Here is a 14,851-nt window from a genome sequence, read left to right on the forward strand (position 1 = left end):
AAAAAAAAAAAAAAAAAAAAAAAAAAAAGAAAGAAAGAAAAAAGAAAAAAAAAACTATTACATTAGGGGCCGGTAGTGGTTAAAGGAGATGGATTCCCACATGGTCGACCATGATTGGAGTTCCGGACCTGGCAGCTTGTGTTCTCATTCTTTCTGGTCAAATTAAAAAATAATAACAAATGGGGTTAAATAAATAAATAAATCTTTAAAAAATTATTGCTTTAGTAATATGTCAGTTTTGAAAAGGGAGCAAAATAGCTGTGGTCAATGATCTTGATGCAGCACTTCCCATATTTTGCCCTATTTTTATATTCATTCATTTAACTCTATTTATGAAATATCAACTTTTTTTGTTTAAATAATATACAGTATTCTTTTTTAAAATTATGATTTATTTTTATTTGTTATTATTTAATTTGCTATAGGGCACATGCACTCACCAGAGAGAGAAAGAGAGACAGACAGAGAGAGAGAAAGTGAAAAAACAAGCCTCCAGGTGTGGGACTCAAACCACAATCAGCTATGTGGGAGTACACATTACCTCACCACCACATCACCTCCTGGCCCTGAAATATCTTTTTTATAAATTTTTTTCCCTACCATCCTGGCTCTACAATAAAGGAAATGTTCAGACTGACACAAAAATATAGGTTTGCTGATAATATGAACTAAAACATTTTTATTTATTTATTTATTTTTAATTTCATTTTCTTTTATATAGTCAATCACATTATTTAGCTTACAAAGTGAATATTTTAACATGTGAACATTTCTCCCTAGTCCAGCTGACTAAACTAAAAAAAAATCTTTAACAGAAATTGGCACGTTTCTTTGTCCCTGAAAACATTTGTACTAAATCAAAGTGTTTAATTTTCTTTTTTGGTGCTAAAGAGATTAAATGGCTATTTCCAATTCTATTAACAGTTTCTACTTCTTCGTTGTACACTGTAATACTAATACACATCTCACAACATCCAAGCATCCTGGTTTAACTAGATGTCACCACAAGGTGGTGCTGAAAAGTTGCCTTTTTGGATGAAAGGGTCTTCGCTTTTCAATGTATTTTAAATCAGATTTTCTTCAACTGGTATGGATCTAGTAGAAACTTTGTTTGCATATACGTACTTTTACCAAAAATTTTTAAAGCATATTTTATATTTGGTTTCAATTTCAAACATCTATCATCTCTGGTGCTGAAATTTAAACTGTTAGCTTTTAAAAAATCACTTACCACAGTGTGGGAATTTTATATCAAATCTCTAAATCAGAAGTACTTCTAAACAGATTACTCAAAGGGCTAAATGTTTACTAGGAAACTGTATTTATCTAATATCTTCATGCAGAAAAGAATCAGCAATAGCAAACATCTTTCCAAGCATTTAAATTAGCATGAGGCCATTGGGCACCTGGAGCATATAAGAAATCCGAGTCTTAATGAGAAAAGAATAAAGCCCATCCAATATAACAATTACTTATTCCATGCAGATCTTCAGCACTGAACTTATTAGGCACCCTTTACTGCCTAGAGCCAATACCAATGGCTGAGAACCTTCCAAAGGAAACTGTGAAATGAACATCATCGTCTTTCTCCACATCTAAGAAAGCCTTCTGTATCAAGTAGGGAGTCTCTTTTCACACTTTGCAATAGGTACAGCACACCTGTGTTGCTGATGAGGCCAACAACAGAGGGCTGCCCCAAGGTGGCTAAAGCCCTCTAGCCCATGTGCTTCTGTTTGTTCAAACAGTATCAGTTGAAGTCCAGAAGGTAATGAAGAAAGTTTAAAAACCAAAATAATTTTTTTACTACTATTTTCAATATATAGCTTAAAAGATACTATAGTAATAAAATGCAAACTTAAAAGGCAGGAACTAAATTTATTTCAGTTTTTCTGGATTACATCATGTGTAGCTCATTTTGTGCCATCATATGTGAGATGGGTATGTGTAAATCAAAGCCTCATGGAAGACCAGAAAGAACACAAGACGTGAATCTGCAGCCCTGGATCCTGGCTCCAAGACTGGCAAAAGTCTGGATGCATGACTCTGAGCAGTCACGTAACCCGAGCTCACAGTCCTCATGTCTGAAATGAATACTTGGGACTAAAGAACTTCCCAAAGCCCTTCCAGCTCTCACATTCCATGATCTTCACTTTAAACATCCTAAACACAACAACTTAGAGGTCTGTGCTGAAGTTCAAGTCTGATGCCATGTTCTTTTAATTTGCTTAGTAGGGAAATATCTGACTTCCTTCTGAAGCCAACAGCTGGCTAAAATGGTAACAGCACAAATTCATTTGTCATACAGCCTGTTTTGAATCCCAAGTCTCACTTACTAACTGTATGACCCTGAGCAGATTTTCTGTCCCTTAGTGGCCTTGGTTATAAAATGAGACTAATGACAGTACCTACGATTGGGTATGTTGAGGAGATTAAATGAGATTTTACCCATATAGTACTTTGAACAGAGTCGGCCATAGAGTCAAAAGCTCCATAAGTGCTAGCCTTTGTTTTTATATCACTATTATCCTTTGGTAAATGAATGTGTCCCTTGTATATAACCATGTATTGACAACCTATTACAGTGCTTTCCCCACTTTCAACAGAGAATCTTGCACTACTTCCCCTGACTCCATGTTGGAGCCAGATTACTTTCCCATCTTGATCACATACATATTGCCAATATCATGTCAGAAACCACTGTTTTTTACCGAACTTTTGGCCAGGTTTATCATAGGGAAATGAATTCAGTTAAACCTCCTGAAACTAAAAATACAAATTCCAGAGACATAGCTGGAATTAACAGTGCATGTGCATTAGGTGACAGGATACAGTTCACGACCTCAAAGAGTTTAGAATTCGGTTGGACAGAAAGGCACAGCCACTAATCCAGGATGGGAGGAGAAGAGAGGATGGTCCAGATGGGGAGAATTCTGAACAAGGAATGACCTGTAAGTATGAGAAGGTGCATTCCTCCCTCACCTTAAACCCAGCTACTGTCTCCTCTGATATCCCTCTTGAGAACATAGGATTAGAATTAGTCCTTTGCACTAAGGAACTCTCTCTAGAAAGCTCATTTATAAATGCAAATATATCTACTGTAAGAGATACAATTAATATGGCATAAAGGTTCAATTAGTTTCTTAGAGAAGAAAAGGGTTCTAAGGGAATGGAGCATTAGACAAGGGAAGTTATACATTAGCACCTAAGAACAGTCTTAAAGACAAGCCAGTAAGCCAGGCAAGCCAGTAAGCCAGCCAAGTTGCCTTCCACAAAGTGGTAGGACACTAAGAACAGCTGGTCAATCAGAAGTAGGTCTGCTACAACCACTTTCACAAATGCAAACGCCACTATTTCAGCATCGCTACTGCATTCAAAACACAACTGCTGAGACATAGCAGCAGCAGTAATCTTTATTGAGAGGAGAGGCAGACACAGCTTCAGTTTGTGGGTGCTGTGTAGTAAAAACTTCTTTGTTTCTTTCTTTAAAATAAAATAAATTTGCCATCTCTTTCTCCTTTTGGAAATTTGGACACATGTGCACAGGTGCCTGTGGTGTTTGTAAAGCTGCTGAGTCCAGGACTTGAACCACAGAGTTGGCCATGTGGGATCCAGCTACGTTAACCACCAGGCCATGTCCTGGCCCTGTAGTAGAATCTTAGTGGCCAAATAAGCTATATGGTATGAAAAGCAAAATCCAGCATGCTAATACTGTAAAACTAAAAATCAGTATGAGTACATGACTTCAAAAAGATTCCTTGGAGGGTAGTTGGTTCCAAACAGGAAAACTCAGGATAGAATATCCTGTTGTGACCACAGAACAAGGACATTTCAAGGACTATCAGGACAGTGTTCTAGAGACAAATGAACTGGCCAGAGAGTCCCTTCTGACTAGACAGAAACAATCTGGTTCATCAAAAAAGAAGATATTAATCTTGGTTAAATCTGTGAAAGGCCAGGAGTTCAAAACAATAATCAAGAGAGAATAGTATATAGTGTACAAAAAAGGAAGCTGTAATATTAAAAAGAGATAAAACAGGATACACATAATTATTTGTTTTGATTTTCAAAGGAGGAATATTACTAAAACAAAGGTACTTTGTTTCTTCTATATCTGTTTACAGAGTACAGGTATGAATTTATTTTTATACTACAGGAAAGACTGAAGACCGAGAACTCTGAGTAAGCCAAATAGTCCCAGAAAACAAAGGAAATATCCCATGATAAGGAAGAATGAAGGAGCACAGGTGGTGATAAAAACAGCCAGGTGGAAACAGGGTCCAGCACTGACAGGTACACATAATACTGAGCATAGAAAGAGGTCCCAGAAAGCACTGCAATGATCCATCGGGCAAATAGCCTAGAGAGCACTGGGTAGAATTAATCCTTCATCTCCTAGGGGATGGAAACATCTAGAAAGTCCAGCTAATTTCAAGAAAATATTAAAAAGGGATACATAAGCTTTTAATAATGTTAACAGATCAAGTTAATACATCATTGTGACAGGACAATGGATTATATAACGCTGGCCAAGAGAGATTTACGAAGTCAGTCATTTCAGGGTGATGGGGGAGGGGTGGGTTAGGGACTGAATTGTAAATAAAGACCTACCTGAAAGTCATGTACCTGAAAAAATTTAAAGGCCTGATCAACTTCACAAGAGAATTTCAGCCTACGGCCTATAGCCAGGGTCTGGCTCACTTTGGGAGAAGAGCCCAAAGTAGCTGTCATATTCTGACTGACAACTGATTGATCAGCCACCAGAACTGTAAATCTTGGCAGATTTGAAGGGGTAGTCTCTTGTTTCTGGGATGGTGAGATCACATCAGCTCTGGGTTTATGTCAAAAATAATATAGTAGCCCTAGAAAAAGTCAAAACTTGTGTCTAAACAGTGGTATTCATTTATACTATACAAAATTAAGGTGGGACCAGCAGTTGGCATAATGGCTATGTCACTGGACTCCCATGTAGTCAAGCATGTTTTGAGTCCTGGGCCTAGTGGCTTAAGCTCATGCTGGGCATTTGTGCGTGCGTGCCGAAGATCCCAAGAGGAGAATGGAGGAGAAGGGATTGTGGCATGGCCATCCCCCCTGGGCGGTGATTTCTTGCTTTCTGTCTCTGTCTCTCTCTGTCTTTCTGACAAGCACACTGCTCTATAGCAAAAACCTCTCAAAAAATTAATATATAAATAGTGCTAACTATATAGCAATACATTTTATTTGTTCTATAAGGTATTTGAAGTGTTAAGACAATCAGGTCTATTGAATTTAGTTGTTTAAATTGTTTAAAAGAATTCAATTTTCTAAGTACTGTTTTGACATTTAACAGTTGTTTAATATCTATTATAAGTTTTTAATATATGAACACGCAAAATAGTCTTCTCTGTGCATGAAAACTCTCTAGATGTTAAATTAAAACATCAGTGTAGTAACTAGTTAGCATGGCTTTCACCTCTTGCATAGGTTCCTTTTTAGTGAAGAGGCTTTATAACATTCCAAAAGAAGTCACGAAAGAAAAACATGCCATATACATAGTTTAAGTCCAAGGGGACTAAAATAGCAACAGTGTTTTTCACTTGGGGTTGAGATAGTGGACATTTTAGCTTTTCTTTTTTTTTTTTCCCTAAATTTTCTAATTTTTTTTCCAGAATGAGCATATATAATTTAAAATATATATATAAGAAAAAGATCAACTTTCTTTGTATAAAGAATGATGCCAACCACGACTAAGGTGATTCTGTCTACATTAGGCAACGTTTGAGAATTTCCCAGAGACTGCTGTAATGGGATTCCCTGGAGTCGAAACTGACAAAGGGATCGTTAAGTGGCAGGCAATGAGGCTGGACTCAAAAATCAAATGACAAGGTAAGGGGCAGGCAGTAAAAGCAGGCACAAAGAATAAGCAAGGGTGAGAATCCGGGGGACTTGGTAAACCCACAGCAAGATGACAAGGAACAAGAGCCAAGTTTGGTCAGGGTCAAGAGCTGACTTTGTAGATCAAGTCAGGCCCACGGGCTGGGACAGGAAGAAGGCAGTGCCAGGCAAGCTGAGCTCCTCAGAGGAGCCCTCCCTCCTGGCTCTCCAACCTGACTAATTCTCTACCTGGTAATGACAACTCTCTACTCCAGCACTGTTGCTGTATTCGCCACCAGAATACAAAAGCTGAGGACATGTTTGTCCATTCCCAGCACCACTTCTAACTATTCAGCAAAGGCAAAGCCCCTCCACTTCTTAAAGGATTTGCTTCCCAGCTTGTCTTTTCCGACAGAGCAGGTTATTAGCCTCATCTGAGTGATCGACTATATTCTAAACCAAAGCAGAAAAAAGTTTTGATAGAGAAATTTCTAGATATACTTGAGGTTTCTCAGATTCCTACTAAGGGGCAATGTTAGAATAGTTTAAGACACAGAAAAAGAAAGGAGAATCTCCCAGGGAATTCTTTTTACTCAATTGCTTCAAAGATAAAAGATCTTATGTAAGGTTCGATCTGGTGAATGACATGACCCATCAGGAATCTCCTCCAGGACATGTCCCTGATGAGTAACTGAAAACCGAGAAACTCAGAAAACATCTCACTAACATTTGTACACAAATGGTAACCATAAACCATAAGTTGGAGTTGGTTTCTCTTTTCTTTATTTTTTATTAATTTGCCAGAGTCCAGTTATACTGCAGCAGAGAGACAAAGAGAGACAGAGAGTGAGAGAAGAGGGAGAATAGAAGCAAGAAAGCACCCCCATAGGGAGTAACCACATTGCAATCCCTTTTCCATTCTCTTCTCAGGATTTTGGAGACTCACGCACTGTGCCAGGCATGTTTTTCAACCTGCTGGGCTGAGGACTTGAATCATGCACTAGGTCACATGAGCTAAGGCTCGTGTAACCATCAGACCACAGACTAGGCCAAAGTTGTTTTTTTCTTTAATAAGGTATTCCAACCATTGTTAAAACTGTGGCAAAAGTTCATTTGTAAGCCTTAGTGACTTTCTGCAAATTTCTTTAGAAGAACAGTGGTATCACCAGGAAGGAACTTAACACACCACTTCTTCATAAGCTCTTAGCATGAACCGCCCAGGTGTCCTCATCAGAGAATCAATAGAAGCTTACACAACACACACCATGAGTGTGCTACAGGTTTGGAGATTGCCACCAGGATGCATGGATACGACAAGGGCATTAACTAATGGTGGCTGGCTTGGCAGGTCACAAAACTCATACAACCTGTAGTGTTAAGTGATCATTCTATGCTCAGAAAAGTATTTAATAAAGAATAATGGGCAACACAGTTGAAAAAATGCCTTAAAATAAGCAAGTTTGCACTAGAAGCTTTCAGAAAATTTGTTGGCATAATGATACTCAAGCCACACATGAAAAGACAGGCATAAAAGTAGCTTTTTCCAAGTTGTTCTTAGTTATTAGAATTAAAAACAATTATAGCAAAGGCACCTACACTTGGCCTATATTTCTAGCAACTGTCATCTTTCAAAACAATCTCTTAAGTACTGACTGGGGGGGAAAAGTCAAAATTATATGACATAATCAACATTCTTCCCTTGAAGGCCAGCATTGCAATGAATTATTATGGAAACCTTTCCTTTGGAGAGGAAAAGAGCCAGGAAGAAGTTAATATAAACCTCTAGGCAGAGGACGCTGCCAGGAAAATGACTTCTAGTGATAAAAACACAAGGCAGATGTTCCAGAAGTAATTTAAAATTTAATTAGACGTGAAGTCTCCCAACCATTACCTGTGTGCACACAAGGCAACAGCCATGACTGGATTTTTAAAATCTTGTCTGTAACCATCTAAAAATGCTATTTCTTCCAGGTCAATAAGATAATATTTCTAAATGAACATAATTTCAACATTTCAAAAAATTAAATTGATAATTTGATAATTATTTATATATTTATTATTATAATTATTTGATAAATAATTACTTGAATATATTAAATGTGCTTCGATTTGACTAATTTAAAACAACTTCTTTGTTCTTTATCCTAAGAGTATAACTTCTATTGAAAAGGACAAAAGAAGCTATCCTTATATTGGATCTTCTTCAACTATGATAAGAATTGAATCAAACTGATAATTTTGCGTATTAAAGCTGATCACGTTAGCTATATTTCTTAACTAGATATTAACTCAAAAATTTGGTAGCACATAACTGTTGTATTCCTAGAAGTTTCAGCTTAAATTTTTCCTTGTAATGGGACTTTACAAAACTCATAGCCTGGACTCAGTGGCTTGAGAAACAAACTCATCACTGTGTATATGTGCCTGAAATCTTGAACAGTGGGGAGAGAAGGGATTGTGGTACGATCATTCCCTATGGGGAGGAGAGACTTTTTTCTCTCTCTGGGAAGCACAAGCAAAAAAAAAGAAAAAAAAAAAAAGGAGTTTAGTTGGGGGCAAAAATTTTTGAAATCCATAAAGAATTCTTTCATATGCATTTACCATGAACTTTTTGAATCCTCCCCATATCTTGAAGGCCTTTCATTCATTTCCCAGTTTTTCTAATTTGAGTTAAATTTTTAAAACTACAAAAAATATTTTTCAAGAATTTGTTTTCATGCAAAATTTAAATTTCATAGCAGCATACTGAAAACTACTAAATCTGATAAAGATGTTCTTTGGATTAATAAAATAACCTAATGTCACATTTAAAATAAAAAAATAATTTAAATCTACTTCCTGATGAATCTTAGCTGTATTTTTTCCCTACCTCAGTGCATGAATGCAATATATCATTCTTGGTATGTTTTTCCGATCATAGACATCTGTTGTTTCTGGATAAAATATCTGGAAAACAAAAAGGAACAATATAGTTATTATGTTTTGTTTTTCACAGTTATTTAAACTCCCCCTAAATAATACCATTTTGTCTTTGCTATTCTAAAATTTCTTAGAGAAACTTCTCAGTCATTGCTTTATCGTGCTTTACAGACAGACCAATCCATACTAGCCCTGTCTGATGGCACGCCTCCTAGTGGCCAATAGGAGCATGGCAGAGTTCACAGCAGGCCACTCCCAGAAGGCAGTGTCCACAGTGGGGGGTGGACCTGTTTCACTCCAGAAGATGTGAGCCATGCAGTTCTGTTCCCCAAAGCCCTCTCACTTCTATGATTACCCCCAAGTCCCATGCCCTGACAGGGGTGACCATCTTACAACACTTCATTACACTGTTAAAAACCTGGCTATCAGCTCTGTACATATGTATGCACACATACAGGACACATGTGCACATGGGTGTTTTTATGAAGTAATATGTTTTCATCAAATAAAATCTGGAAAGTAAATAAAATATGAAGGGGAAATACCTATAATTCCACTTCCCAGATCGTCACTATTAGCATTTTAGCATATTTTTTTCTGGTCTTTTTTTTCTGTATATGTCTCTGATTTTTAAGGTCTATCTATGTGTTTGGGTGCAAACAAAATTGTACATAATGTAAACCTGCTTAAAACACTTACTAGAACATGGCTAGTTTCCATTCCTCATCATTATTAAATAAGAACATTATTTCTAATGGATGAATATAATTTTTACAGTTTTGAACCATACCTAGCCCTTCCCTAAAGACATTTGTTTTGTTTTTAATTTTTTTCTTATCATATGCCACTGCAATGAACATGCCTGAGTTTTTTTTTAAGCATCTGATTTCTTTACTTGCATAACAATATAAATGTGGAATTTTGACAGAGAGGTCTGAACAGCAAGGCTTTTAATTCACATTTGCACTATTTTTCTTAAGCTTGAAACTAAAAGACTGATAAGAAACAGATTTCAGAGTGGAGCACATAACTTCTATGTTTCTAAGTATGAAAAAAATAAATAAGAAGGCTTGAAGCTTCTAATTATTAAGGTAAGTATATTGGGATTACTTGCTGTCAGTAAACATTTTATAAAACTTGAGATAAAATCTAAAATGAAATTATGTACCATATGGTAGTAATTGATATTCAAGTTGTTTTCTGTAGGACATTTTAAAAAAGCAGAGGAAAAAAAAAAAAGCGAAGTTTCTTGAGCTACAAATGTACAGTTACTAAGCACTTAAAAAATGTCTGTAAGCCTAAGAGGTTTCCAAGACCTTTCCAACTTTCCTTTTACACATCTGCTGTTAAAGTTTCAGTGAGAAGAGGATTCTCAATTTAGATGAATGTTACCAGTTTTAAAGTGCCACTATGTAAACAAAGAACAACTACAACTCACACCTCACCATATTGGCCATCTCCCACCTCCCCTTCCTTTTCTTTAAACAAGAACCTTTTACATTTATGTTTCTCCTGGAGAATTATGAATGTATATTCCTTGAAAAAGAAGTTGGTATCAATTTATAGCTGACCAGATGTTTTATTCAGCATTGGGCCTCCAATACCAAGCACAATGCCACGCACAAAGTAGACACTTAATAGTGATAAATGAAGGATTTAATGGCACTTGAATACACCAAAGTCAATACAGTACACTGCTAAGCCTTCACCCCTGCAATGCAATGTATTGATGAATTTATAATAAAAACCAATATAAAAATAGAATCTATCATATATGTCATTTGTATGAAATTCGTACGGTTTGATAAGGTTTAAATAATATCAAATGGAATGAAATTCTCTTAATCTGAGGATGCCTCATACATTAAAAATATTCTATCTGAATCTATTTCTTTATTAATATGTTTACTACCAGCACCAGGTAGTACTTCCTAAGTCACAATCCTGAAACTGAATCAACCTGTATACATCCCTCATTCTGAGCTCTTGTCATGTATTCCTCGGCATAGACCTTTTCCACATTTAGTTTAGTTCTCTACATTTCTCATTCCTGCATTAACCAAATCATTTTCCATAAAGAGGTGTGTGTGTGCATTACTCCTTTGCCTTCCCAGTTTGGATCCAGTAGGTGAAGGCTTACCTTGGGTAGACCAATAGATTCCATCGCTCTTAACCACTGGACGGTATTATCCGTGTGTCGAAAATGAAGGCCAGACTTCTATTGTGAGGACAGGAGGCACAATTTAAAAATAAAAAAGAAAAAAGAAAAGGAAAGAAGGGAAATAAGTGAATTAAGTATAATAACTTTTTGCATTAGCAGGATGCTTTTCACTTATACTTTTCCTAGAATAGAGTTGCTACTGCTCACATAAAGTAAATAGAGACATGTTAAAGAGACTAGACCATATTTCGGCAACGTCCCAACCATCTGGGATGGACCATGCCAGTTTCCATAATTCATACATTTGAGGTAATTCCGAACTGGAATCTCAAAGACTATTTATGGTCTAGCACATGTCTACAGATGTTTTATGAGACACCGGTACATTCGAAGTCATGAGGCCTCTCAGCCCTTTTTAACAGTGGTCACTATTTGTGAATGGACTGTTTCAAGTACTTTACATATATATCTCTAATTTTCAAAATACTCTCCAAGGTAATTATCATTCCCATTTTTTAAATATGAGGAAAACTAAACGAACACAGAGAGTGGTTTGCCTAAAATGAAGTAGCTATTAAGTAGCTGAGTTGGAATTCATAACCAAGTCTCTGGATCTGAAAACCTTCCTCATGCTAACACTCCCACAGGGAAGAACATGAGAGTTAGTGATCTTTTAATTACTTCTCATGAAGGAAGAAAATGGCTAGGTGCTATTAAATAGCGAGAGGGAGGGAGAGTGGAAGAAAGGAAAAGAAAAGTAATACAGAGAGAAAGAGAGTGAGCTCTGAGACTTAACAGCAAGGCCATAGTGTTTGAGTATTTGTAACTCAGTCTAAATGTCTTTTCTGTAAAAAATGGAATTAAAATATGAATTTATTTGGGGGAAAAATTTGAAATCCATAAAGCTTTTTTCCAATACATATTTCCCATGTACTTTTTGAAGACCCCTCATGAAACAATTCTCAGGCTGCTCTGACCACAGAGGAATAAGACAGTAACAATCTATAATCAAATCTAAACCAAGACAGAAGTGAGGCCCCTTTGCACCATAAAATAACTGAACGTCCTCCTTTTCAACTAACATGAGCTATTCCAGTTCTTTACTGATGGAATCTAGAAACCACTCAATCTTCCAACCTCCTAGGTGAAAATTACCAAGGCCTCAAGTTGATCCTGTTTCCTGACAATGCACCAAAGCAAACTGGTTCTAACTTCCCTAAATCCTTATTAGAGTCACCTAAAACAAGGCCACATTTATGCTAAGCTCCTTATATCTCTGCCCTGGGACTCCAAGGACATGCATTTTTTCCTGCCCCAACAAGATAAATAAAGCTAACAGTCTGACCACAGGTGGGTTTCTGGGGTGTTTGGCTACTGGGCTTCAATAATCCTAATTCATGTAATGAAGACATTGCTCTATTTAGTAGTCCTGTGAGCTACACAATCTCAATAAAGGTATAAATATCTGAACCTTGCTTCCTCAGCCATAAGATGCTTTTCAGTTATGAAGATTAACTGGAGAATATACAGAAAGCACTTAGTTGTCAAGTGCACCTAAGAACGCCATAAATGTGAGACCAGCAGATGGTGTAATGGTTACGTCATTGGACTCTCATGTAGTCGACAGTGGTTCAAGTCCCAGACCTGGCAGCTTAAAACTCATGCTAGGCATTTGTGAGTACATGTCTAAAATCCTGAAAGGAGAATGGAGGAGAAGTGATTGCAGTGTGGTCATTCCCTATTGGGGGTGATTTGTTACTTTCTGTCTTTCTCCACTTCTCTGGCAAATGCACACACTGTATAGCAAAAATCTCTCTTTTAAAAAAAAGCCAAAAAATGTTCACTATTATAATTATTAGACTGTAAGATTGGGCTTGAAACTCCTCTTCACCTGTAAGGTCAGAAAAAGGTTTAGATCTTCATATAAGATACTGAAGGAAAGATTGGTTCTCTTGATCATATTTCTACAACAGATTAAATGGCAGATTTCAAACCATTTCAAATGCTGATCTTAGAACCCAACAGTTCATGTCTGTGTGTTTAAGAAGTAAGCTTCAGTGAGTGAATTGCTGCTATAACATCTCAAGTCCACTGGATCTGTTTCAGTTAGAACATAAATGGTCTTCTAAACAGGCTCAAAATAATCTTAGACCCTTACAATTATTTTAAACTAGCCCATTTTTTTGGGCAAGTTCTACATATTACTATTAGACAAAGTGTCATGTCTACAATCATACTTAGTAAGGGGTGCAATGGTCTGCCACCTAATTTCTTTCAGGCACTGAACTAGGTATAGTTGTTTTCCATGGCTAAGCTATGTCAACACTAGCAATCAAGGTTCAACTAGTTTCAGTTGTGTAGATGAGTAATTATATGTCTTCTTTGGATGCTAACTCCCTGTATATTATTAGGTTGTCATACAAGTCATGATGAATTTCTATGTTTTTCTATGCAAAAATGTGTCATGACTTTTCCAACAACCCAGTAGAACCAAAGCATCATAGGACTATGAGAAAGCTTAGAAACCAACAAATGTTTTAGTTTTCTTATGTTATAGATGAGGAAACTGTAAGTGCTCGAGTTGACCTGGCTGAGTAGGCTTAGGACTAAGACTTCTTGCAATATCCTAGGAGTATGCCAAGTATTCTATTCACTTCACTGCTCACAGTTCCTCAGAACAACTGCTGTCTCCACAACTGAACACGTATGTCCGTCAGGCACTGTGCCAAGGCTCTTGCATGGAAGATTGCTTTTGTTTCTCACAGTATGTCCACAAAGCTGGATATATTATAATTCCCACTTTCCAGGTGAGAAAACAGTCTGAGAGAGACAAAGTTAATGATGAAGCTAGACTACAGCATTTTAATTCTACAGCTCACACTGCTAAGCACGGTGCTTACGTGTTCCCTGTCCAAGGCTTACTTAAATCTTCAATGAGCACTTACAAGATAGTTATCAAAGCAGGTATCCAAGATTTTATCTCTCTCTCTATCTCTTTAAGCCTTGCCAGGTTAAGTCCCTTCCAAAAAATGTCCTTGACTCTTCCCCTCCTCTCCTTTTTCTTTCCCATCCTGGTCTGCTTGGGAGCACTCACCTATTTTCCCAACCCCACCATGGAAGTTCTCCTTGACTCTCCACCACCCTTCTGGCGCTCTTCAGAGGTCTCTCACTGCTTCTCCTTATGGTCCTCTACAGATTTCCAGTCCCCTTCCAGGATTTCCCCTTTGTTTTCCTCTTGAAGTCACTCATTTCTTTTCACTTATGGATGCAGAAGACCACTGCCACTTGTCACCTGGCCTGCATTATGCCTGCAGTAAACTCCGTCTCCGCCTCTGTCCTCCATCCCATCTATTCCCCACATAGCAGTGACTGATCTTTCTAAAGCACAACAGCATCACCTGCACCATGATGCCTCTGCTTCATGTTTCAATGGCCTCCCTGTGGGCCCTGTATGAGCGTGTGACCTCATCTCTACCACCATCCCTCACACAGTCTTTCAGCCACCCAGTCTCAGCCAAGCTTTCCTTGCTCAAACTTCTCACTAATGAGTTCCCTCTCTCTGAAGTTTTCTTCCCACTCCCACCCCTAATTTTGTACAAGGAAGATTTCCTGCTCATTCTTCCAGCCTCAGAGTAGAGCTGTACTCAGAGGAGCCCGCCCTCTGCTCACAGTTCTAACAACTGCACCACCTCCCACTTCCTCCTTCCTCCACGTATACAGTTGACAACTGCATGGCTGCACAGTCTGGCTCTCCAGCTCTAAGTGCCATGAAATCAGGGCTATGTCTGCCTGGCTTGCCATTCTGCTGCGAGTGCCCACAGCAATGCTTGGTACACAGTAGGTGTTGGTAAGTGGCCCATGGATGAATGGGTCCTACACTGTGCACACTTCTATCATGGTACAGCTTTATCATCTTTCCCT

The 14,851-nt window shown here is 37.7% G+C and overlaps 1 protein-coding gene across 1 annotated transcript in view; it reads right to left on the bottom strand.

Moving 5' to 3' along the window:
• Window positions 1–14,851, bottom strand: part of IQGAP2 (IQ motif containing GTPase activating protein 2) — a gene marked incomplete at its 3' end in the record, with an annotated part of 303,633 nt that overhangs the window by 131,876 nt on the left and 156,906 nt on the right. The window contains 2 exon segments of the mRNA XM_014583916.1: window positions 8,720–8,796; window positions 10,910–10,987. Of these exon segments, the coding sequence (XP_014439402.1) occupies window positions 8,720–8,796; window positions 10,910–10,987 (155 nt within the window).

Source organism: Tupaia chinensis, unplaced genomic scaffold (genome assembly GCF_000334495.1).
Source record: "Tupaia chinensis unplaced genomic scaffold, TupChi_1.0 Scaffold145093_1, whole genome shotgun sequence".
Taxonomy (NCBI): Eukaryota; Metazoa; Chordata; class Mammalia; order Scandentia; family Tupaiidae; genus Tupaia; species Tupaia belangeri.